This window comes from Thamnophis elegans, chromosome 4 (assembly GCF_009769535.1).
Source record: "Thamnophis elegans isolate rThaEle1 chromosome 4, rThaEle1.pri, whole genome shotgun sequence".
Taxonomy (NCBI): Eukaryota; Metazoa; Chordata; class Lepidosauria; order Squamata; family Colubridae; genus Thamnophis; species Thamnophis elegans.
The window spans coordinates 115,267,793-115,292,507 of record NC_045544.1 but is presented as its reverse complement, the minus strand read 5'-3'; the positions used below and the strand labels follow the sequence as shown (position 1 = coordinate 115,292,507).

At 45.9% G+C, this 24,715-nt stretch overlaps 1 protein-coding gene across 3 annotated transcripts in view; it reads right to left on the bottom strand.

The window, feature by feature from the left end:
- The window catches only part of DNMT3A (DNA methyltransferase 3 alpha), a 117,125-nt gene extending 100,504 nt beyond the window's left edge, over window positions 1–16,621 (bottom strand). For all 3 annotated transcript variants that reach the window (XM_032215357.1, XM_032215359.1, XM_032215358.1), the window contains exons 1-2: window positions 16,423–16,621; window positions 93–330 (exon numbers count right to left, since the gene is read on the bottom strand). In XM_032215357.1, the coding sequence (XP_032071248.1) occupies window positions 93–161 (69 nt within the window). In that variant the 5' untranslated portion in view covers window positions 162–330; window positions 16,423–16,621. The remainder of the gene's footprint in view (window positions 1–92; window positions 331–16,422) is intronic.
- Window positions 16,622–24,715: the final 8,094 nt, after the last annotated feature.

The following is a 24,715-nucleotide window of genomic DNA, read 5'->3' as shown; positions in this document are numbered from 1 at the left end:
AACCATAATCAACCTGAAGGAGACATGTGGGCCATCTAGCCATAGGAGAGAGGACCAGCAGTGACCCCAGCCTTCACCTGAAATTTCCTTACCTTGTGAGCATCGACTGTCTCCCGGTCCGCAGAAGGACTGCTGGTGTCAACTGGCCCATTAGATGGCATTGTGGGGAAACTGGGGCAGAGGCAGCTGCTACAAATTTTTGTTTCTGGGGCTTAATTTATAGACGATTCGAAACTTTACTCCAAAGTGAAGAGGGATAATGGAAAAGCAGTCAAGGCAATCATCCAATGCCCCCCTCTGCTGATGGTACTGCTCTGGTTTTCCTGCCACCTGCAACAGGAAAAGAGAAAGGCGAAGATGAGGCCCAAGCACACAATGCATGCACGGAAAGTCACTTTTTTGAGGGCCTCTCCCCACTTGCAGGCAATCATTAACAAGCCACAGCCTTGACTCAGTCAAGCTGGGCCCCCGGTTCTTCAGCCCATAGAGTCTCAGCTCAGCAATAGAAGATACACCCTCCTCTCTCAACTTCCCCCAGTCCAGACACCTTCCCCCTCCCTCTGTAATCCCAACCACACTTCCCTTTCCCTGCACAGAAGCAGCACAGGGGATGTTTCAAATCCAGAGCAAGTATTCTGGCTGCAGCCTCCTTGGGGTGAGAACTCTTACAACCTCTTTTGAGAAATGAAGCTAGCGCCAAAATGGTGGGGAAGAAAGGGAAGAGGATAAAATGGGGTGGAACTGCACTCCAACAGAAATTTCATCTTGTGCGCCAGGTGCAAGCAATGGAGCTTTCAGCAAGTCACTCTCCCCAGATCCTCGGCAAACAAGTACAAATTAAGTTAGCTTATCACAGCACACCATAAGAGGCCCTCAGTTTATGTCTTGTGGTAATTTTGCTTTTCGCCAAGCAAATTAGGCAATAGTCTAGCACCAAAGAGGCAACAATCTTGGCACAAGCCCCCAAGATCCCATCACGCAGAGGCACTGGGCACCCTCTGCTGAAAGTAGTCCACTTTTACTGGAATCTGCCTGAGTTTAGATGCCTCCTGCCCCCTAAGAAAGTTCCTTTGATTTGACTGCCTCTGTGTAAATGGAGTTTCTGTCCTAAAACCTTTGCCGTATCGAAGACTCATCCTCCCAGACAACATGAACCTACAACCGTTCCTCCAGCACTTCTGCAGCGAATTATACCAACCCCCAGTAATACAGAGATTAATATATTCATACACAGTGCTGGATGAAAATGAAATATGTCGTGTATTCCAACCTGCACTCATTGTTACTTAATACACTTAGATGCTATAAATCATCAAGGAAATTCCTCCTGTCTGAAATGCCATTGTGTGCAAACAGAACTGTAAGACTCAACATTTAATCAAAGGAAATGTTGAAGCCGCCCAGGTGGTCCTTGACCTCTGCAATATTTACCTTTGCCTTCCCAGACTGCTCTTTAGCACATTTTCACAATGTGTCTACCTGACAGTACTATTTATAGGATCTATGAACATGGGCATCTGTGGTCCATGCTTAGCAGCCAGTTGCCTCTCAGCCAAAGCTGATGATGAGCAGGGGGGAAAGGAGGACACCTTATTACAAGAAAGAGAACAACACTAGCCAGTTTTCCCAGCCAAAGGATTTGTCTCTTCCCTCTAGGAGTCTATTTTAGTGGCATCTGAAACATGCTCTCTCTAAAACACACGCACAAATATGCCCACCTATGTGCACACACACTTGGTGTTTTCCAGGGTCCGTTGCATATTTTGCCTCTTCCTCCACATGCCTATTCCATGCAAAAGATCAGCATGGTTCCCTCCCAACAATTACTTGTTATTATCAATTTTTAAATTATTTTTTATCAAAATATAAGATACAAAGTAAACTAAAAAGTAATGGAAAACTAGGGGAAGGAAACAGGGAAAATGTGTGGTGGGAAGTGGGGAGGGAAAAAAAGACGTTAACTTCAAACTCTCTTTGGCACAGTAGAAGTTAATAACATTACAACCTCATTTTTTTAATTTTTATGCCTTAGAAGATACTAGCCACTTCTCTAACAACAAACCTATCTAATCAACAAAAACAAAGTCAAAATGTCATTCCCCCCCCCCCATGAAATTCTACAATTTCTCTAAATAAAAGTCTATATGCCCTCCATCCACCGAGCCATAGAAGGACCAAGGCAACCAAAGCTGCATTACTGCTGCAGTAGGAAACACAGCAGCAGTTAAGTCCTTCTATGCTACAAGAAAGGTCCAAAGAGAATAATCATTCACTCATCTACTGTTTTGAAAGTGCAACTCCTTTTTACAAAGCAGGCATAAATGAAGAAGCAGCCCCTATCTGTTCTGGAGGACTTACTGTAGCATTCCCCCTCCCTCATCCCAATTGCCATCACAGTGAAAGTGTACAGATCCCCCCCCCCCCCAAACTGGAAAAAGCAGCAGAGCTGCATACTGATCTCTACCCAACAAGAGGTGCTAAAAATAATCAGGCGCAAAGCAATCCCGTAAAGAAAGGGAAGGCTGGACCGAAGAGGTCAGGGTCCACCCAAAAACTCTTCCCAGAAAACCCTTCTGTGGGCCCTGCTGCCAACCACCCATTAGCAAGGAAGGAGAGGCTTGCTGCCCCCTCTTATACCTGCCCTTCAAGTAGCATTGGAGCTGATAGCAAGCCTCAAAATCTTACCACGCTTCTTTCCCTTCTCTGCTCCTTGCTCTTCTGCAGTGCGGTATTCTTCCAAAACCTAACAACAGTTCTGTCATAAGCCCCCTCTTGCCTAGCCATGGTCTTCTTCCCACTCCTGCTCACTCACCAGAACCCACTCACCAGAGCCCGCATAAGAGGAGGGGCTGATGCCCAGACAGCTCAGCTTAGTGAGCTGGAGTAGGGAAGGGCTCCTTCACCGCACGACTTGCTCCCACACAGAAGACACCTTGCCAATCACTTCAAAGCAGGCTCTAAGGACATGGAAGGGGCATGCAGGAGGAGCATGCCCAGCTGTTCTAGCTGCAGAGGCTGCACAAGGCTAGTTATTTTTATCAGCCACATGGAAAGCAGAAAGTGCTTGACAGGCCCTTGCACCTGCTAGCTCCCCCCCCCCCCCAACTGCTCTCCGGTAGCCAACTAATGCAGAGAGGCTCAAAAGCAAGGCAACTGATCATTCAGGTTCCACTGGGAGAGCCTACTAAGAACTTTGCCCATTGAATGCAGAACAAGTGACGTTTTTAGTACTTAAACAGAGTTTGTTTAATACACTGAAATGCCTTCTCATAGGTAAGCCAGCATACTCAATGGGGTACTGTGGTGAGACAGTGCAAAAGAATGCAGCTTTGGGATATATCCAGTGCCTGAGTGCCTGTGATTGCAGATTGAAACCATGTACCTGCTCCTTCCATTCAATGAATTAATAATAGCGTTTTCACATTCTACTATTGTTTGCGACTGAATAGCACCACAGAAGTAAGAAAGTGAGGAAAATGTTCAAGCACAGGCACGTTTTCTTCTTCTATGATGATCATGCTACTATGCACTGATGTTTCAATGGGAATGTTTCTATGCAAGGCTACTTGCTTTTATAATTTAAAGAGGCCAGTTTTATTTCAGCTGGTTAAAAATCCGTTTGGCAGATGCAATCTATTTTATAAACCAAATTAGGCTTCCCACTGGAAAGTATGCATTAAATTGAAGCCATTCTTATTCTATTTCTAATAAGTGAAATATTTATTACAGCTGTTTGGTGAGAATTACAGGGTTATTGTTACTGTTATTATGCATCTACAGGTATGGGCATGCTTTCAAGCACAGCACAATGTCAAAATGAGCATCTGCACTTGGTAGATTGCTTGGTCTAAAACAGCAAGGCAAAATGGATGCCAGGGTAGGCAATCCCCCCCCCCTCCTTGGATCCAGCACCCTTACTAGAAACATGAAAAACTAGGATTTTGAGGGCACTGTAGGAGAGATAATGGTGGCAAAAAACCCACATCTGATAGCAGCTTTTTTGGCTAACAAAAGCTATTAAAATGCATTAAATCATCAGATGCAGAGGTGCTGCTCACAAACATTTATGCCTCTCTTAGTTTAAAAAAGTGCTACCAGACTCCTTCTCGGTTCTTGGGGTAATGCTTGAAAACAAAACAGACACAAGATCCCCTTCTTAATTCACCCAATGGCTGTGCAAAGAAGCAAAAAATAGTGGCATGAGCAATCCATTGCAAGAAACAAATTAAAAACCTTGTCTGATGCAACTTTGGCATTGAAGCAAACATGATTTCAATCCTGCTGAGCTGACAAGTACGACAGGTTCAAACAGGGGCCAACCCTTATCACTTCCCTTCAGCGCTGAAAATTTGGAAGCAACTAAAGACCTAAAGATTCCTTTTAGCTATGGTGTCATACTTCGTCTTTAACTCCATTCTGTTTAAAGCCACCACACCAAGTGCGTAACACGTTTTATGGCAGTGTAGACTATATTGTTAATTGTATAAAGGGTGGAGAAGTACTCCTTCTTTTGACCCGTCATAAATCTATTGCCACTTCATCAAGACTTGAAAAAGAAGCACTCAACCCAAGGGACCTCTCCCAAATTATCTAGTGCAGCCACATATCTTCAACCAGTCTTGATTTTACGGTCTTCAGATGTGTATCCGGTAACAAATAGCTTTTCAAGCCACAAATGGACCCAGAATATGCACAGCTGTGCTAATCCATCTCCACAAGCAGAAAACTGCAAAAGGGTACTCTGGCAATACTGAGCACCAGGAACACCAAATTGGCCTTTTTAAAAAAAAAAATCAATTTCTGATGGGATTACATATACAAATGTTCAGGTTGTGGTTGGCATTTAATTCCCTCAAACTTTTCTATTGGCCATGGTTTAACAAACAGGGCAGATTTAAAAATATTTGCGGGACAAAAATGTTATTGTTCAACGTTCATTGATACAACTTGTAAGCTCCCTATGAAAGCATTTTGTTTAAACATTTTGAAATCTTGGAACTTGTTCCATATGCTGTTCTTACTTTTCTTTTTATCATTTGAGCTAGTCTTAAAACATTACCATTTTGATCTAGAAAGAGTGCAGAGAAGAGCAAGAAAGATGATTAGCGGACTGGAGACTAAAACATATGAGGAACGGTTGCAGGAACTTGGTATGTCTAGTTTAATGAAAAGAAGGACTAGGGGAGACATGATAGCAGTGTTCCAATATCTCAGGGGCTGCCACAAAGAAGAGGGAGTCAAACTATTCTCCAAGGCACCTGAGGGTAGAACAAGAAGCAATGGGTGGAAGCTAGTCAAGGAGAGAAGCAACTTAGAATTGAGGAGAAATTTCCTGACAATTAGAACAATTAATCAGTGGAACAACTTGCCTCCAGAGGTTGTGAATACCCCAACACTGGAAGTCTGTTCCACAGAAGATGTTGGATAGCCATTTGTCTGGAACGGTATAGGGTTTCCTGCCTAGGCAGGGGGTTGGACTAGAAGACCTCCAAGGTCCCTTCCAACGTATTATTGTATTGTATTGATCTGTTTCTTGAGCTCCCTTTCAAGGAAACAGTCAGGATATGAAAATTTTATCCTAATAGATGGGGAGATATGCAGACAAATATGGAAGAAATGAAATTACAGTTTAAAAACTAAGACATGCCAGAAGTCCAGGGCTGCATCTTCTATAGCCACCCACTCTTGTAGCCTTGTTTCTTTCACCATCTCTCCCACCTTTCAAATTTTAGAATAAGCAAGGGAATTTAAATCACATGAAATGGTACATATGCTACAACCACCACATTTTACTGCAGGATCCGTGTCAAAACACACACTATCCAGTATATGCCAAATCCGAATCATGTGTGCTCCACAGGTCATTTTCCTTGTTAGGCTTTTAAAAGTCACAAATGGGGTAGATTTATCCAGGCCTAGCTCAATGGTTCTGCCCACACTGGCAAAGAACCATTTCCACACAGGCCATTTGGGGAAAAGAGCCTTTTGTTTTGTTTTTCGAATTTAGAAACCGCCCATCTCCCTCACAGTGGGATGACTCCACAGGTTGCAGAAGTACATTGGGCTGTAAAGGATGTTTATGCACTCCTTAATTAGCCCCAACAGGATTTGAGCATGCTGGATCCCCTGGGAACCTGAGCTGAATGTTATTTTTTTAAAAGGGGGAAAAATGAGAGTAGCAGCAGCATGAAGCCAGATCCTTGAGCGGAGAGGTATGAGGTACCAAAAGGATTGACATGTTAGGCACCCATGTGTTTTCTCGGGCAGCTTTTTAACTTACCTTGTAAAGAAACAGCAAAGGCAGTGAGAAATTTTTTTTAAAAATATGCTGCAAACAGAAGCTGCAGTTCTCCCTGGCAGCTTGATTCACCAAATTGCCTCTGGACCACACAAGGGGGCAGAAATGTGTTAAATCTCCTCAATAAAGTAACACCAAAGAAAGAGAGAGGGGTAAGGAGGAAAATCAGACTGCTGAAGCCCACCACCTCTAGAAAGAGTCTGAACCATAAGGAAAAGCCATATAATTCCCTTCTTGTTCAGGGTTTCAAAGGGAGGGAAAAGGGTTTTTTCCCCCCAATCCTCCAGAAACTGTCACTTATCACACACTATATATATAAAAAACTTCTATCCTTGAAGATGACAGGATGCAAAAAATGTGAACCAGAGAGGACTATGCAAGCAGCAGCAAAACTTTACAAAAAAGCAAGGAAGTAAAAAGGTCTCGTGAATGAAGGCAAATATGTGTGTCCCAGGATAATGTTGCAGGATGGCCTAGAATGATTAGAGAGAAGTATCCTGAGGATGGGCTGCAGCACGAGTCCAAAATCTCGGAAGACTAAACCGGTGGTCCCGGTGACCAACCCAGATGGGATCCTGCTAAAAAGTTTTCATTTCCCTTCTCCATTCAATTCCACCTCCTGCCAATTTCTCCTGTTGGAGGGTACAGCTACATCATGGCACGTGGTCCTTTTTATATGCAAAGGAAACGAGTGGGCATCAACTTTGTATTTCTGCAATTGAAGTGATCAATTAGATATAAGATGCTCTTGAAAAGGACTTCACTTTGAGAACCCAGAATCAACTGCCAATTGTTTTCAAATTCAGAAGTCAATTTATTTTCGGATGTAAAACTCTGTAGGATAAGTATGTCTCTCAGAGGAAGCCAGGAACCATAGCTCCTTCAGCTCCACTCAAAAGCAAAACAGCAGGAGGACAAAACCATGGGGAGCAAGGGCCCTGTGGACCATTGCAAGAAACAAGCGTAGCTGCTTTATGGAAGGCAAGATGTAGACTTCACATGGCAAAATAACCAATTTGTGGAACTTCTTTTCATAGAACGTGAAGGTTGCTAGTGGTAAGCAAGTGCTAGACAAAAGTAAAAGAGTAGGAGCAGAAGCAACTGACTTCACATAATTCATCCATAAGATGTACTCCATGTACACTTTTAGTTGTATAGTTGAACAATTAAGAAGCCCATCCCAGTTCATCCTCTTTTCATCCCAGCATAGACTGAGGATCACAAAATCATCTGGAGGAAGAGCAGCGATAATTCTGAGGATTGAGAACAAGCATAGATTGACTTGTCCTGCAAGAGAGTGACTCACAACTCAACAAAAGAAAGCCCACTCAAATGTCTGGCTTGACAGTGAAGAGTAGGAAAACTGTCTGCTGATAGACAAAAGACAGCCATTCATCCTGACGCAGAGAACAGGTAAAACAAAGCGGAAGTGACTCTTCTACAGCATATCATGTGCTGTGAAAAGCCACTGCCTGTATTTTAAAAGATGACCCATTATTGCAGCTCAGTCTTTCTTTCCCCTCCTGCTTTCATGAGTCAGAGATGAATATCTCCCACTGAGAAGCAGAATATACAGAGCTCCCGTACCACAGGGCTGAAGAGCCAGCCACAGCAATTCAGAGGAAGCATAGGAGTAACATACCCTCGTCTACAGGCAGTGATGAAGAAAATTCTGTCAGTGGAGCCTCCCCCCTTCCCTCTGCTCAATTCTCCCATGGGCAGTCTTGTCAACCTAAGGGGCATCGTTACGTTCAACTTGCTGAGTAGGAGACCTGCCCAAGGCAAGACCAATATGAAAGGGAGGTAGTGTCACACAAGCCTCTGGGATGAGAGAGACACAACCATCTTGTTATTGCTCCTGATGTGTACGTGTAATAAATTTACAGCTACAACCAATCAAAAATGTTGACTCCATCCTGTGAAACAAATTTGATTAACTGTAATTATCTGCGATCCACTACTCAGACAAACATCCCAAAGGCTGTATATCCCCTTCGGGTACAAAAAACCCTACCTTTGCAATGTGGTTCCCTCTCACCAAATAAGACAGTGCCCCTCCAAATTAGTAGAATACCCCACCTCCAATAAAAAGGCAGGCACAGTGTTCTGGAGATGTAGCAATGTATTGGGTGGGTGGCAGAAAAAAGAGCCCGGCAGAGACAAGTTGAGCATATTGCAGCAAGCTACTTTTTCTCAAAATAATAAAACGTGTATTGTGATAACACACAAGATCTGTCCTGTTACATGTTCATTCTCAATATTGCAAAACAAGTACAAAAGGAATGGGGCTTGTGTTGTTGTGTCGTAACACACATTTCATTTTTTGCCTCCATGACTTGGCAGCAAGTCAAGTTACTCCTCCAGCATGAAACACACCATATTTTCAGGAAATCTGGGAAAGGTGAAGACAAGACACATACACGTGCATACTTTTTCATACCCAATTCGCCCCTAGAAGCATCTGCTCCCAAGTACTGAAGAATAACAATGGCAATTGTAACTATAAAATTTCTGTGGAAAACTTAAGGCACAGGGCTTTTGTTTATCGTTATATATTTTTAATGGGTTTTTAAAATTCATTGGCGTTGTAAGTCACTCAGAATTGCTTAAGATGAGCAGTCAAATACATACATACATACATACATACATACATACATACATACATACATACATACATACATACCTTTCCAAACCTTGTAGGAAAATGCTTGAGAATGTATAAGTCTCTTTTTGTCCCCCTTCATTTATTTTCATCGTATTTGTGTTTCATGTAGGAAAAAGGAGTTTTCCTACTGCAGCTTCCAAAAAGGAACATCCGGCACTCCAAATAACAATGTGGGTCATGGCATTTCTGAAGCAAAGTTTTCTAACGGTATAGTCAAAGATTCCAATGTATACACCGAGCAAATTTTATATAAACTCATTTGATTAATGACATTTGCACATCTTCTATTTATACTTGTTCCTGCATTGTTCATGCAAAAGTGTATGCATGCATGTATTAGAGTATCCAGCCAGACCAAAAACCTGAGGTTTGAATTGATTAATTCCAAAATCAAATCAGGTACTTCATCAAACATAGATTTAAAGTACAGACAGCATAATTTTGTTCTGTGCCCACTTGCGTGATGTAATGTTCCAGTCTCCATTTTAAATAATGTGCTGGATAAACATTTATTAGTTTGTTATTCTCATAAGAAAGTACTATTACGATCAAGAAATTATATTAGAATTGCAGGATAAACAATTTAAACGGAAATTAAATGACTAAGAAACTAGTTAGTAAGTCATACCCAGATGTTAAATTATCTTGTTAAGATCTTGCCCTAAAATTGGTGCAAATCAAGTTTCAGTTGGAGTACTGTATGTTCATTTCCCTTCCAGCAATGTGACCATAATATTAATCTTAATCATCAGACTGAATTTGTTGCAAGCAGATGTTTACATCAGATTTTTAGATTTTGTTAAAGATGATGCCAAACTGTACTCTGTCCTCAGCACATTTTTTTTTATTTGGAAGTAAAGAAAAAATAAAACCTATCCGAAAGAATAAACGGCTTCTCCATGACATCATGAAATGTGGAAATGTAAAGGTCTCACTAGGACTGACATCCTAACTACAAACATCCTTTGATCCCTGAGTCAATTTCCTTGCTCTGTACTACTCCAACTCCAGTTCCAATAGACGAGGACATCCGTAGTTCAGGGTTGAGTTATGCACTTCTTGGTGCTCTCTGAACTTGTTCGTTTGTTTGCAAACATATCATTACCCATCTAGGGATCATCATCTCTTTTGCAACTTCAGCCCAGAATGCCTCCAGTCCTTTTCTCAAGGCCGACTGCTCTGAATGGGAAGAAGTCAGAGACAGAGCAGGACAAACAACTTCCTTGTCACAAGTGGAAAGGTCAGGAGATCTGTGCACTGGTCATAGCCTGTCTACCCACTTCCTACTTGGGGCTGAGAAACACTCTGTAAAGATTTGTGAAAATATTCTAACCTCCACCAACACACACACACACACACACACACACACACACACACACACTTTTCAGATGAGATCTATTTTGAGTGAACTTCACAGTAAAAATAACCAAGCAGGCAATGCCTGTAAGGGCTAAAGGCACAGATTGTTCACGACACTGGAGAATTCTGCATGTTCTCCCATGAAAAGACTGACATCCCTGGGGGCTTCAATCATTGCAAGCCACTGGAGGAAGAGAGAATAGTAGCTTTCGCCCTCCAAGTTTGCAAGGCAGAACTGAAACGTAGCAGTTCGCCAAGTTTCTAAATGCAAACATTCCTTTTGTATATCTCTCCCCCCCCTTGCCCCTCCCCTTTCTCGTGACAATCAAATTCGGTTCCCTCTGAAACACGAAGAAATTTAGAGATTATCTAACTAAGAGGCAGCCTCACCCCAGAATCTAATCCTGCTTTCCTTGAAGGGGTGGAGATAAAAAGCCCCTCTCCCAACTCTTCACCAGAGTTATTCTAGACAACCCACATCATTTATCCCCTCAAATGTTTTTAGACATCTAATTGGGAAAAAAAGAAGACTCCTGCAAGGATGTTTCCAGCTGACCCAGCATGTGAGGGGTTATTGAGTACATTCCCCCTCGCTAAAAGCCCCAGCTCACAAAAGGTCATCCCCTCTCCCCTTATTGTCCGGACCTTTCAAAAGCACTGGGCCTGAAGAATTGGCTCTGAGGTTTCTAGCGATAAACTACCATCATTCCAAACTAGAAAGGAAGGAAGCTCAAGATAGGTAGGCAGAGATGACAGACCTTTCCCAGTCACATCAGGCGTGGCAAAACAGCCAGCAGGCAGCAAATTTGGGGGGTTTCCACCAGGAACAGGAATAGGTCTATGTACAGGCTGTTGGTATTAAGAAAGTCACAAATAGCATACATAAAGCAACAAATGTTATTTTACTCTGTGCATGGAGCAAACATGTGCTTTAGAAGTTGGCCAACATAATACGGACAAAGCAAAATCCAGATAATTTAGACCAGCGGTTCCCAATGTGGGGTCCATGCCCCACAAGGGGGCAATTTGATTTTTAATGGGGGCAATCTGAACCTAGTTTAAACCAAGTTAATGGCCTTTTAGGCTTCCTCTGCATGAGTAGAGTTCACTTTTTGAGTAAAGTAAGAATTATATATCACAGGGGGGCATCAGGATTTTAGAGATGCTTAGGTGGGGCATGGCCAAAAAAAGGTTGGGAACTGCTGATTTAGACTGATCCATCCACAATTGCCTTCCATTCTGGAACAGATGTACCAAAACAACATGCTCTGGATCCATGCACTAGGCAAATAGTCATGCTCTAGCTCTATGCACAGAAGAAGCATGTGTGCTATAATCTGTGTACAGACCAATCTATACTGCCTGATTCATGCATGGATCCATACTTAACACCCATTATGCTATTTTGTTTCAGATTAAGCATTATATAGACTGCAGAAAGAGAATAAAGTAAACCCAAAGAAATAAAAGCATGAGATAAGAAAAAAGGAAATGTCGCTAAACCTACTTGACATCAATATCATTCACTGTATATTTTCATACATTTTAGTCCTTGAAAGCCATTGCTGTTTCCACCACATCTATACATCACTTCCTATACTCTTTGTGGTTCTTTAAATTTGGAACTTCTTTCTTTCTCAGAATCTCACCAACTTCATCTAACTACAGTTTTTTTCAATCTTCCACTTTATTGTCACTCTTTCCTCCTATGTTTTACAACACAATCCTGATTCATTCTCTTTAATGGTCAACCCCTCTCAGTGTATATTTTTTGTATTCAATCCACATTCATTCAGCATCCACACATTCATGACTGTACCGCTTCTTGCTTCACCATACAACGTTTTTAATGTTTATGTTTTTCCTGACATTCAGTTTTAACTTCCAAATAACCAACTAGGCAGGAGCACATTCTAATATATAATCATTTCCATTTCTTTTGACAAATTTCATTCCTAACCACATATTACCTTATTTCTCTAAATTTGCACATGTGAACAATATACAAAAATCCATCTACTTTTTCCTCATCCTTCTATAACTTGCAATCATTCACTTCTTTTTCCTTGTCAAACACAGCTACCTTGATCTTTGATATATTAATTTTATATCCATTATTCTCATTGCATTCTACAATCTATTCGATATTCTCTGAGAATCTGGTTTACCGGCTGTCAATCAACAGAGTGACACTATTTGCATAGAAATGTACATCCTTTCACATTAAAAAACAACACATCCCTAGAGTAACAACAACTATTCCTTACACAATTATCCATAAATGGATAATTCAGTTGGAGGTGCTTTTTTAACCTTCTTTGCTCTTCCATTTCCAAAGCAATTTTTAAACTTTTCATCAAATAATTGTTTTGCTTCTTTTAATGTTGACTGTTACTTGCTCTCTTGGTAATTATCTTTCTCTCATCTCATTTTCGCAATAGTATCTTACATTCATTTTTTCTTCATCCACAGTCTCTTTTACTTCATCTTTGCACCCAACATGTTTTTTTCACATTTTCCATTAATGTAATTCCACATTTAGGTGGCTTGCTGTAATATACCAGTAGCTCTTTTAATTCTGTTATAAGCAGCTTCCCCATCTACCTTCCATTCATTTTAATTGAAAAATTAATCTGTCTTCTACTAATTTGTATATAGGACTCATACTTTTTTCCTAAAGTCCCACTTTTACTGTGTTTCTTTTCCTCCATGCCAATTTCCCCCCAATATCTGCTACTGAACACTATCAAAATGTCCTCTATTTAAAACTCATCATTCTTGTATCCTTCAGTAATTCTCTCAGTCATTCATCATACACAATCTAATACATCATGCTTTTAGATTTATGTTCATTCCTTTGCCATGTGTGTACATGAATAGATTTATGCACACACCGTAAGCATATATTCACCAGTCACCATTCTCAGGTTGATGAATAGTCAAATCATTTTTCTGTACTGTCTCGTCTCATTCCCACCCACCCATTCATATCACCTAACAGAAGAATATTTTCTTCTGAACTGCTTTCATTCAGAAACTCATCTCTAACTCTTCCATTATCACCACTCACTGGAGTGTAACAGTATAACAAATCTATGAATTCCTGCTTTCAAATAAACAACTTAATCACACCAATTCACATTTTATGACTTATGTTAACCCAGTCATAATTCAACCCAGTTTACTTCTCTGCATGAATCATTCACTCCAATCCGCAAGATGATCACCTTCATTCAGATTTTATTATTTATTTATGTATTATATTCTTTCCCATTCTCTTAGTTTCAATGACATATAATTCGTTTTTCTTTTGCTTCATTCATTCTTTCATAGGGTTTAACATTTACTGCTCTTACATTCCAACTTGCAATTTTCCATATGGCATGATCATCACTTGAGGGACCCTGTTGACCAAAGCCATGATACAAATTAGGCCAATTAGCTTTGGTCAATTGAGGTCTTCACATAATGCTGTTTAACTAAGTTACACCGGTCTTAGTCTTACCTGTGCCACATACAACATCCTCTGTTAATGGTAAAGAGTGTGCCGGTTAGTTCTGATACATTTTGACCAGTGTGAGTAACCAGAGCCCAGTATTACTCCAAATATGCTCACGGTTTTCCATACAAAATGAGATATCTAATCTAAAGACAACCTTGCAAGACAACATTCTGTTGCCCACATCCCGCCAACTTGGGAGTATTGCAGTGTAGGGCCATATCTGCAGAACAGTTTGTATATCATCTTAAAAACAATGGCAAAAATGGACACTTGAGCATCAAATGTGTTCAACTGATGGGAATGCTAGAAAATGAGCATGCCACAGTAGCTTCACCCTGAGCCTTCCAACTGCTCCTGGTGGGGCAGATTCCCCAAGACCCGCTCTTCTCTATGGGGAGATAATGTGGAGTTTGCCAGATCATCACAGCATAAGAAACATGAGGGGGGCAACAGGGTCTCCCCTCTGGAGTGAACCACAACTTGAGCTGAAAGGGAGACGGTTGCACCACCAGAGATCAAGCAAAGGGATCTCAGAAGAAGCAACTGTTCAGGGTCTCCTCCCCACAGCTGGGGCTTCAGCCACATTTTTCCCAGAGTACAAACTCTGAACGACCCTCCCACTGGATGATGATGAAGAAGCACTTTCCCCTGCACCAGATCCTATAGTACGCATTCCCTTCCTTTACCCTTCTTTTACTTTTCTCTATACCTGGCCCTGGTTCAATGGGTCAGCTAGTGCAGGGCAGGCGAAGGAATTGAAGCCCCCCCACCCTCACTCAGCCCTGGAAGGGAGGAGGAGACATCCGCTGAGGGAGGAGGAGCCAGGAGCCTGGCATCGTGCCAGTGTGAAGCTGCTAAGCACGCAAGGAAAGGAGGGGGGGGTACTGGCAGTGGCAGACATGGAAAACCGGCGGGAGGGGCCGCTGCGCTGGGAGGGGGGAGGAAGCACACTCAGGAGGCCCCTGCCCACCTCACGTATCTGTTTTGCTAGGGAAAAAAATGAGCCCGGCAGAGAGAGACACCCCCCCCCCGCCTCGGCTTGCCCTTCACCGGCAACACTGCAAAGCTTTCAAGGACACAGCTGCGCCCCCCCGCCCCCACCCCCCGCCCAGAATAGTGACAGCCAGCGCCTGCACCCCCCGCCTCCGAAATTGCACCAAGCAACGCAGTCTCCCGCAACCGGACAGGCCGCTCAAGGGGGGGGGGCTCTGGGAGAGGGGGGGGGGTTGAATGCAAAGTGCCTGGAAAACAAGCGCCTCTGGTCTCTGTGAATCATTGCCCCCCCCTATTTCAAAAACGGGAGGGGGAGGGCAGAGACTTAAGCCAGCGAAGGGTAGCAGAAGAGGCTGCATCGTCGCACCAGCCTCCGCCCTCCCCCCCCCCACCACCGTGCCCGGTCCCAGATCTACAGGTGTGCGCGCGGAGAAGCAGGGCGATGCCCCCAATGCCCAGCCGTGCCCCGCAGAGCCTCCGGAGGATCCCTCCCGCCAGCCCCGCAGAATCTCTCCTTGCCTGTTCCGCTTCCCTTTAAAAAAATGATATTTTTTAAAAATATATCCCGATCGCGCAATGCCTCCCTTGGCGCAGGGATTAACGTGGGGGATGACACGGGGGCCCCCTCCGGTCATGCCAGGCTGCCATTTTTGCCGCTTCGCCCTCCTCCGTTCGCCAGAGAGCGCAAAAGCATTCCGCTTTGCAGGAGAATTTCCTTACAGGGGAGGGGGGGGAATGGAAAACCCCGACAGCTTCCCCCACCCCGATCTTTGCGCGTGTCTCTTTTGTGCTTGCAAACACACACACACACACACACACACACACAGAGACGCATCTTTGCAAAATAAATAAATAATATAACGCCGTAGAGCAGGCTCGGGCGAGACACGTCTGCAAGAAAAGGAAAAATAATAATAAAAGCTCCCCCCCACCCCATGCGCACGTATATTTATCGACAGACACACACACACACACACTTGAATGAATGCATGCATGCATACATGTGTATGTACACACACACACACACAAACATTGCAAAGCCTGCCTGCACAAACGCGCTTGGGGGCAGCGCAGTCGCACTCTCCCCCCCCGCGCCAAGCCGTTTTCCTCTCCCCCCCTCCTCAAGGTACGTGAAGTTCAAGTTCGCCGAAATCCAGCGGGGGTGGGGGGGCATTTAAGGCTGGGCCAATCCTTGCGGGGGAGGGGTCACCCCCTGTCATCTCTCCCCCCCCTTGCTTTTCCTGATCTGGTGCCAAGAGTGAGAGTCTCCCTCAAACTTGAAGGGGGCGCGGGGGGGGGGAAGAGGAGAGGTGCTGAAGCCGTGCCAGCAGGAACTCCCCCCCCCCAATTCAGAAAGGCGAAATGTCTGTGCATGAAAGGAAATGCAACAAGCGCCCGGTAGGGGAGGATTGCAGCTGCAATTTTGGCATGCCTGAAAAAAAAACACAAGCGGGAGAAGGGGGGGAGAGAGAAACATCCGCCAGCCTCCCTGCACCAGCCTCTCATGTCAAAGCCGATTACCCTCCCCGGGGCGGAAATACGGGAGGGCATGATGACCCTCCGTGCAAAGTGTCATCGGCACCCCCGGCCTGCTCGGGGTTTTACCTTGAACCCCGGTGTTCCTCCTGCAGCTGCTGCTTCCTTCCCGGGAGGGGGGGATCCTCCTCCTCCTCCTCCTCTTTCCGCGCTCCTTGCCTTGCCCAGCCTGTGGAGGAGGCCTCGCCCGCCGTCTCCACTGCAGCAAGAATCGGATCCGACCGGCTCGGATCGGACGCACTCGGCCCGCAGGGCCACTGGAGAACGAGAGAGGGAGCTCGGGAGTACCCGCTGCGAGACAGGCAGACAGGCCAGCCAAAGCCGGCCGGCCCGGTCCTAGCGCTAGCAAGGCTCTCTCTGGTGTTACCCTGCTGCCAAAGAACGCGCCGAGGCCCTGAGCAAAAGCGCTGCTTCCTACGAGGCGGGAGCCTCTGTCATTGCTCCGAGAGTCGCCACCAGTTGCTGCCCAGATCTTAAGGGCTGCTGGCCTGTGTTCGGATAAAGGAGTTCTTACTGACTGATGGGCAAAGGAGGACTGTCATCCCAGCACAGGTGCCAAAAGAATTGCTCATAAATAAAACCCTTTGAGAGAGAGAGAGAGAGAGGCTTCCTTTCATCCAGATCTATTGCTACACGGCTTAAGTCTGTTGTAAAGCTGCCAAACGCACACTTCGAAATTAGGGGAAATATCACCTTTTGGTTACTAATTGATTACCATTTGTTTCCGAGAAACACCCCAGTGGATACCAGTCCTTTCAGAGTTCGTTGGAAAAGCCAACTGAGATCTTGCTCTTCATTTTGTTTGCTTTGCATTGCATTGCATCAAATATGACCTTTTTTTTGCTGCCAGAGACCTCGTGTGGAGTTCCTCAAGTTACAATTTGTGTGGCATAATGCTTAAATAATTTTAATGGATTTAACAGATTGAGTTGGAAGGGACCTTGTAGGTCATCTAGTTCAACCCCCACCCCGCCCAAGTAGGAAACCCTACACCAGTGGTGGTGAACCTTTTGGGGCTCGTGTGCCAAAAGCATGGGGAGCGTAGGGGGGGTGTCGTGTGCATGCGTGCCACATCCATAATGCTATGTGCATGACCCCAGCGTGCATGCATGCACGACCAGCGCTCCCCCCCCCCATTTTTGATGTGCTTTGTTCGCCCTGTCCAGGCTCCAGAGGCTTTATAGGAGCCTGGGGAGGGTGAAAACAGCCTCCCCCCCCCCAGAGGATTCAGGAGCTTCCCTGAAGCTTCCGGAGTGTGAAAAACCAGCCCTATGGGCAAACTGGAAGTTCGGGAACGGACTTCCGGTTTGCTCATAGGGCTGGTTTTAGCCCTCCAGAGCCTTCAGGAGGCTTCCCTGATGGCTCCGGAGGGCAACAAATGACTCTATGAGCAACCTGGAAGTGACTTACAGTTTGCTCATAGGGTCGTTTTTTTGCCCTCCGGAGTCATCAGGGAAGCCTCCTGAAGGCTCCTGAACGCTCCAGAGGGCTAAAACCGGCCCTACGAGCAAACTGGAAGTACATTCCTGAGCTTCCCTTCCGGTTTGCCTGTAAGGCCAGTTTTTTGCGCTCCGGAGGCTTCAGGAAAGCTCCTGAAGCCTCCAGAGGGCAAAAAATGGTCTCAAAAGAAGGTGCGCTGACCAGCTGACAGAGCAAGGCGTTGTGTGCCCAGAGAAATGATTCCGCGTGCCACCAGTAGTATGTGTGCCATAAATTCGCCATCAGGGCCCTACACCATTTCTGATAGATGGCAGTCCAGACTTTTCTTGAAAGCTTCCAGTGATGAAGTTTCCACAACTTCTGAAGGAAAGCTGTTCCTTTGGTTGATTGCTCTCACTGTCAGAAAATTTCTCCTTATTTCTAGGTTGAATCTCTCCCTTGATCAGTTTCCATCCATTATTCCTTGTCTGGTCTGGGGGGGTGGGGGGGGTTGGAAAATAACTTAACCTCCTCTTCTCTGTGGCAGCACCTCAAATATTGGAACACTGCTATCATATCTCTGCTGGTCCTTCTCTTCACTAGACCAGTGTTTTTCAACCACTGTGCCGTGGCACACTAGTGTGCCGTGACATAGTGTAAGGTGTGCCGTGGGAAAAACACTTTATATATAGTCAATATAGGGACAGAGTTAAATTTTTTAAACATTTTCTAATGGTGGTGTGCCTCGTGATTTTTTTCATGAAAAAAGTGTGCCTTTGCACAAAAAAGGTTGAAAAACACTGCACTAGACTAACCATGCCCAGTTCCTATAACCGTTCTTCATATGTTTTAGCCTCCAGTTCCTAAATCTTGGTTGCTCTCCTCTGCACTCTTTCAGAGTCTCAACATCTTTTTTATAATATGGTGACCAAAACTGGATGCAATACTTTAGGTGTGATCTTACTAAGGCTTTATAGAGTTGTATTAGTATCTCACTTGATCTTGATTGAATCCCTCTGTTAATGCAATAAGGGATTGGGCAGATTTAGGGTCAATTGCACCCTCACTGGGTAACCTTGGCCCAGGCATTCTCAGTCCAATCTACCTCACAGAACTGTTGTGGAAAAAAGCAATGTATTCACTATTTTTGCTGCTAGGGAAAAAAAGCAGGATATTACACAAATAGTTGAGAGTGCCTCTTCCACACTCCTGCACAGCATGAACATAATTTGTTGCCACAAACCAGGGATTTAGACCTGAAGAGGAGGAATTTTACAATGCTTCCCATTTGGGCAACCCAGTATTGTGGTTAGTTGGTTTGCAGCCCCTACAATGCATCCCTAGCTATCATGAGTTTGAGGTATATTCTCTGAGTTGATAACTTCTTGAATCCATTCAATGGTATTTATTGGATGTTATTTGCAGCAAATCATCATAGCTTGGCATGACATGTAAACATAGTATCTGGATGTCTCCTCTTTCATCATGCTCACCCTAAATGTGAGGTGATCACATCATTTAAACATTCACAGTTCCAAGGGATTTAGAAGGTGGAAGAGGTGAAGAGAACCTTCCATGGATGGCCCTACTAAGAGGCAATTTCCTATTCTTGCTCATCACAAAAGTGTCGCCCCCTTCAGTTACTCGTGATAAAATCTCTGCACAAAAGCTAATGAATTGAACTCACCTAGATTGTTAGACCTGAGTTTCTGTGCTTCTTTCACTTATTAATATTTTAAATTATATCAGTTTACATGACTATCCATTTTATATATGCAACTGGACAGCTAACAAGAATTCCAATAGGAGTGATAGAGGGGGAGGGGAAGTAGGGTAGAGGGGAATGATGGAGGGAAGATAGTAAGTTGGAGGGGGGGGGAAGAAAGAGGTGTATGGAGAGCGGAAGAGGTATATTGGGTTTCTATTTGAGTTTGAGTTTGAGTTTTATTTTATTTATATTTCTGGGGGTATTGTTGACAAGAGGAACTGCTGTGATTATTGTTTAATGTTGTATGGCCCCGGTTATGCACAGTATAGATGTGACTGTATGAAAATGGAAAATGGAAAATAAAAACATTTTAACAATGAAAAAAATAATAATTCCAATACAATATAAACTTGTCAGACGTGAAGAATCAGATCCATGCATGAAGAGTTTAAACTAGCATATTTGTTTTTTCTATTTTCTATTTCACTGGACTTTTCTCTAACTGGCAGACTATATAAGGCTCAATATCATTCAAAAAGAGGAGGTTGAACCATGCCCGCTTGTGCCTACATAATGATTCCAGATTAATCCCCTGCTTGACCTCTCCTTCTGACTGGGACAATCTCCCTTCAGCATAAATACTTGTATATTTAAAAACAAATACTTTCCAACCAACTAACACAAAATAGCTCCTAAATGCACCAGGACTGTGGGCTCAATTACTCTCTTGCCCCCCTTCCCCAACTGGGAAAACAGCCAAGTTTTCAAAGTTTTCCAGAAAGTGAGCTGAGTTGGGACCAACCAAACCATGAGCAATGTGGTGTCCCAGAAAGCAGGCGCAGCGATGGAAAAGGTACACTTCCTGAGTCCCAATAGATCAGTGGTCCCCAAGCTTTCGGGCTTGGCGGCCCGGCAAGGGGGGGGGGGAGATGGGACAGTTCCCTGTGAGTGGCAGGCAAGCGTGCACAAGTGGCTGATGCCTGCCACTCCTGGGAAGGGAGCTTTGTGCACCAGCGCAAGCAGCAGCTGCTCATGCAAAGGAAGCTTTGCGCGCCAGTGCAAGTGACCACCGCATGCACAAGGGCCCATGCTCACCCACCATTCGTGTGGCTTGGTTCCAAACAGGCCATGGTCCAGTAGTTGGCCATGGTCCAGGGGTTGGGGACTTTCCCTAAAGGATGGGGCCCTCTTGGCTAACATAAACAGAAACCATAGGAATAAGGTGGTTCCTCAAATACCCCGGCCCCTTCTCTCCTACCTCAAAATGCAGGTTTTTCTGTCAACATATTGCCAAACTACTGCAGCACAGCCTGTGAGTTTGGTTTGGAAACTGCAGTTGGTCCAAACTGCAGCAGCCCAGCTGGTAACCAGCATAAATAAATTGAGCAGTATATCAAGCATAGCAGTACGCACCGGTCTCGCTGCTGTTTAACAGCAAATTTCCTGGTCCAGTTCTCAGAGTTTGGGTGGTATGTGTAGCACTCCTATCTCCCCCTACAACTATATTTGAATGTGAGAAACAGAGAGAAAATAACAGGCCCAAAATTACTCAGTGAGTTTCCGAAGCTGAAGAAAGATTTAAATATGGGATCACCTGATCAGCCTATGATTTTTAACCAACTAAGGTACATCATCCTGGTTTTCTAGAAATGTTTCTCCAAGAACAACAAAAAAAAACTATTCTGTGGATCCTTAGAGGAGAGGGTATTTCGGAAGTACGTTTCCAAGTAGGTACAGGTAGTCTTCATTTAGTGGACCACAATTAGTACCAGCGGCTTGGTTGCTAAGCAAAGTGGCCACTAATGAAACCACTTAATATTTATGATCTTATTTCAGCTTTCCTTTGGTTTATGATCCTGCAAAGGTTCTAATTGCAAGGATTGGTCCCAGAGTTACTTTTTCATCATTGTCATAACTGTGAACAATCGCTATATGAGACAGTTGCTAAACAGGAATTACCTGTGTGTAGGTTCAAGAGCATCCCCACCAACAAATGTGGGGGTGGGGGGAGTGAGGTGAGGTTACAGTGCAGTGGGTGCCTCTGTGTTGTTCTCCATGACATTCAGCTTCTCTGATCTTGTGAAGTCCCCCAGAAGGGTTCGGAGCAGCGGTGGGTTTCACATTTTGTAACCACTGGTTCGCCGTGCGCCCGCCCTTTCACTTCATGGGCACATGTACCCCTTCTTCACATGTGGTCTTCGACACATGCACTTTGCTCACACATGCGCCTTCCACGCATGCACCCGGCTTCAAAAATGTGCCTAAATAGGATGGCATAGAGTCTGTGGGGACAGGCGTACCCGAGATTTCCATTACCGGTTCAGGTGAACCGGTCCGAACCGGCTGAATACCATCTCTGGTTCGGAATCTATGAGTTTATCCCCAAACCCCTATTCAGTGGATGTTGGCAGGAGGGATCACTTTTCAGGAAGGAATCGTTTCCACCTCCTTCATTCCTGGCTTAGATATAGAGAGAATGGCCTTCAGGGATAGAGGAAGGACTGCTGCCAAGATCCAGGGCAAGAATTAACATAAGTAAAAGTCTCAGACAGACCCCTCCCTGCTGCAGATGAAGAGAAAGGGAGGAGGCACATTCAGACTTGCAAGATTTTGTTACTGCAACTAAACAATAAAAGTAGCATTGGCTTACATAATTTTGGTTTCTTACTCTGGTCTACCTTGAAGGGCTGAGAGTAGAGGCTCTCAGAGCCCCTTCCAAAATTCCAGCTGAATTTGTATCTTTTCTAAAGTGACCACTTTTGAGGACTGGAAGAAGGGACGCGACCACAGGGTGAACGATAACTCTATTTATTGACAAGTAAGTATGACAGCGATTCCAGGGAAACACGGTGCGCGCCAAAGTATATATACTGACACTTCAGCCAATAGAAACCCGGGACTTGGGCAGCAACAGCTGTCAAGATCCCGGTCCAATGAAGACTAACAATCTGCCGGCAACAGCCTCCTCCGCGTCCTAACCAATCAGGACGGAGGAGGCTGTTGCTGACCGTCAAAAGGTGCTGAACCATTTAATAACCAACGGAGCCTATTTACATGGCTCATGAATATTCAATACCCCTTCCCCCCAGTTCCGCGCATGCTCCTCGGGTGGAGCATGCGTAGTCCTGCAAATAGGCGGGGCAGTGCCGGACCCGCCCCGACCTTCGCAGTTCCACTTGAGTCGTCGGCGGAGGTGGACCTCCTTGTGGTAGCTCCTCCCGAAAGGGGGTGTAGCTCCAAGGCACGCCTACTCGAGAAGGCCCAGAAGGCGGGCTCAACGGCAATGGTGAGCTGGGCCGTGGTGGCGTGTCCTGGATGACAGAGTCAGGTCTGGGAGGCGTGTCACAGGGGGGAGACATAGATAGAGGTGGGGCCCGTTCTGCGGCGGCTTGAGATTTCGGTTGGAGTCCCCTGCAGGGGGCGCTCGGGTAGGCTGGGCCTGGTGTGGTGAAGGCCCAAGGCTTCGATTCTCCGGATTGAGTTCCTGGTGTTTGATAGGAGAGGCCTGGTGTGGCGAAGGCCTCAAACTGCAACCCCGGACAGGCGGTGCTGACGTCAGTTGGGTCCGGGCTGTCGGCCGGTGGCGGGAGGCGCCTCCTTAGTTGATCCAGGTGGCGCCTCCATTGGGATCCGTCAGCCAATCCGACCCTAAAAGAACATGGGCCTGTCAGGGCAGTTACGGTGGCTGGAACCCATTTTGTAGGCCCCGAAAATGCTCGGGCCCATACTGTGTCCCCCAGTTTGAACGAACGGGGAGGGATAACCCCCAGGTTGCTCGGCTGATCCCCTGAATACAACGGGTGTAGCCGGTCCAGGGGAGTCCGCAGACGCCGGCCCATCAAGAGCTCCGAGGGGCTTCGGTTGGTTGTAGGGCAGGGAGTGGAATGTTGGCTTAGCAGGTAAGCCGCCACTTTCTCCTGCCAGTCGCCCCGGTCCATGCGGCCCAGGGCCTCCTTCGCTGAGCGGACCGCCCGCTCCGCCCGGCCATTGCTGGCCGGGTGGTACGGGGCTATGGGCGCATGCCGGATCCCTTGCTCGGCCAGAAACTCTTGAAACGTGGTGGACATAAATTGGGGTCCATTATCCGAAACTACCAAGTCCGGCAACCCATGGGTTGCGAATAGCCTCCTCAAGGCCCGGACCGTACTCTCAGCCGTGGTGGAGCCCATCAGGACCAGCTCCACCCAGCGGGAGTAGGCGTCCACCGCAATCAAGAAATTCTGGCCGTGGAAGGGACCGGCGAAATCCAGGTGGAGGCGTGACCATGGGCCTCTCAGAGCCTCCCACTCGCGAGCAGGCCCAGCTGGGGGGTTAGGCCTTGATTGTTGACACGGAGTGCAGCGGCCAACGTAGGCCGCTATCTCTGAATCCAGTAAGGGCCACCAGACATAGCTACGGGCTAATGCCTTCATTCGCGCTATGCCAGGGTGATCCTTATGGAGCAGGGACAGGACTTGTGGCCGCAGCGCCGTGGGGATCACTACCCGATCCCCCCAAACGAGGCACCCCCCGTGGAGGGAGAGCTCCGCTTGTCGAGTTTTAAAGGGCCGGAAGCCCTCTGCCACCTTGTCCATGGGCCATCCCCTCAAGACCCAGGAAGCGACCTGGGAGAGGATAGGATCGGCCTTAGTGCAGGCCGCGACATCCGCGGCCGAAATGGGAAAGCCGGAAGACGCGATGGAAAGAACGGAGAGACTGGGCACCTGGGCGGTATCGGTCTCCGGCAAGGGGCAGCGGCTTAGGGCATCGGCGTGCCCCAGCTGCTTGCCTGGACGGTACTGCAGCGTGTATGAATACGCTGCGAGAAACTCCGTCCATCTTGTCATGCGAGGGGAGAGGATGGGGGGGGTCGGCTTGTCGCCTGCCAGAAGCCCAAGGAGTGGCTTGTGGTCGGTGACAAGAGTGAAAGGCCGACCATAGAGGTAGTCATGGAACCTCTTAATCCCGGACACTGCAGCCAGAGCCTCCTTGTCGATCTGGCTGTAATTTCGCTCCGCCGAGGAGAGTGTCCGGGAATAATAGGCCACAGGGGCCTCCGAGCCATTTGGGAGGACATGGCTCAGGACTGCCCCGACTCCATAGGGGGAGGCGTCACACGCCAACGTCAGTGGCATCCTGTCATTGTACTGAATCAGGACTGCCGCTGACGTCAGAGTCTCTTTGACAGCCGCGAACGCATGCGCTTCGCGGCTCCCCCAGCGCCAGGCCGCAGATCGGTCGAGCAACCGATGCAGC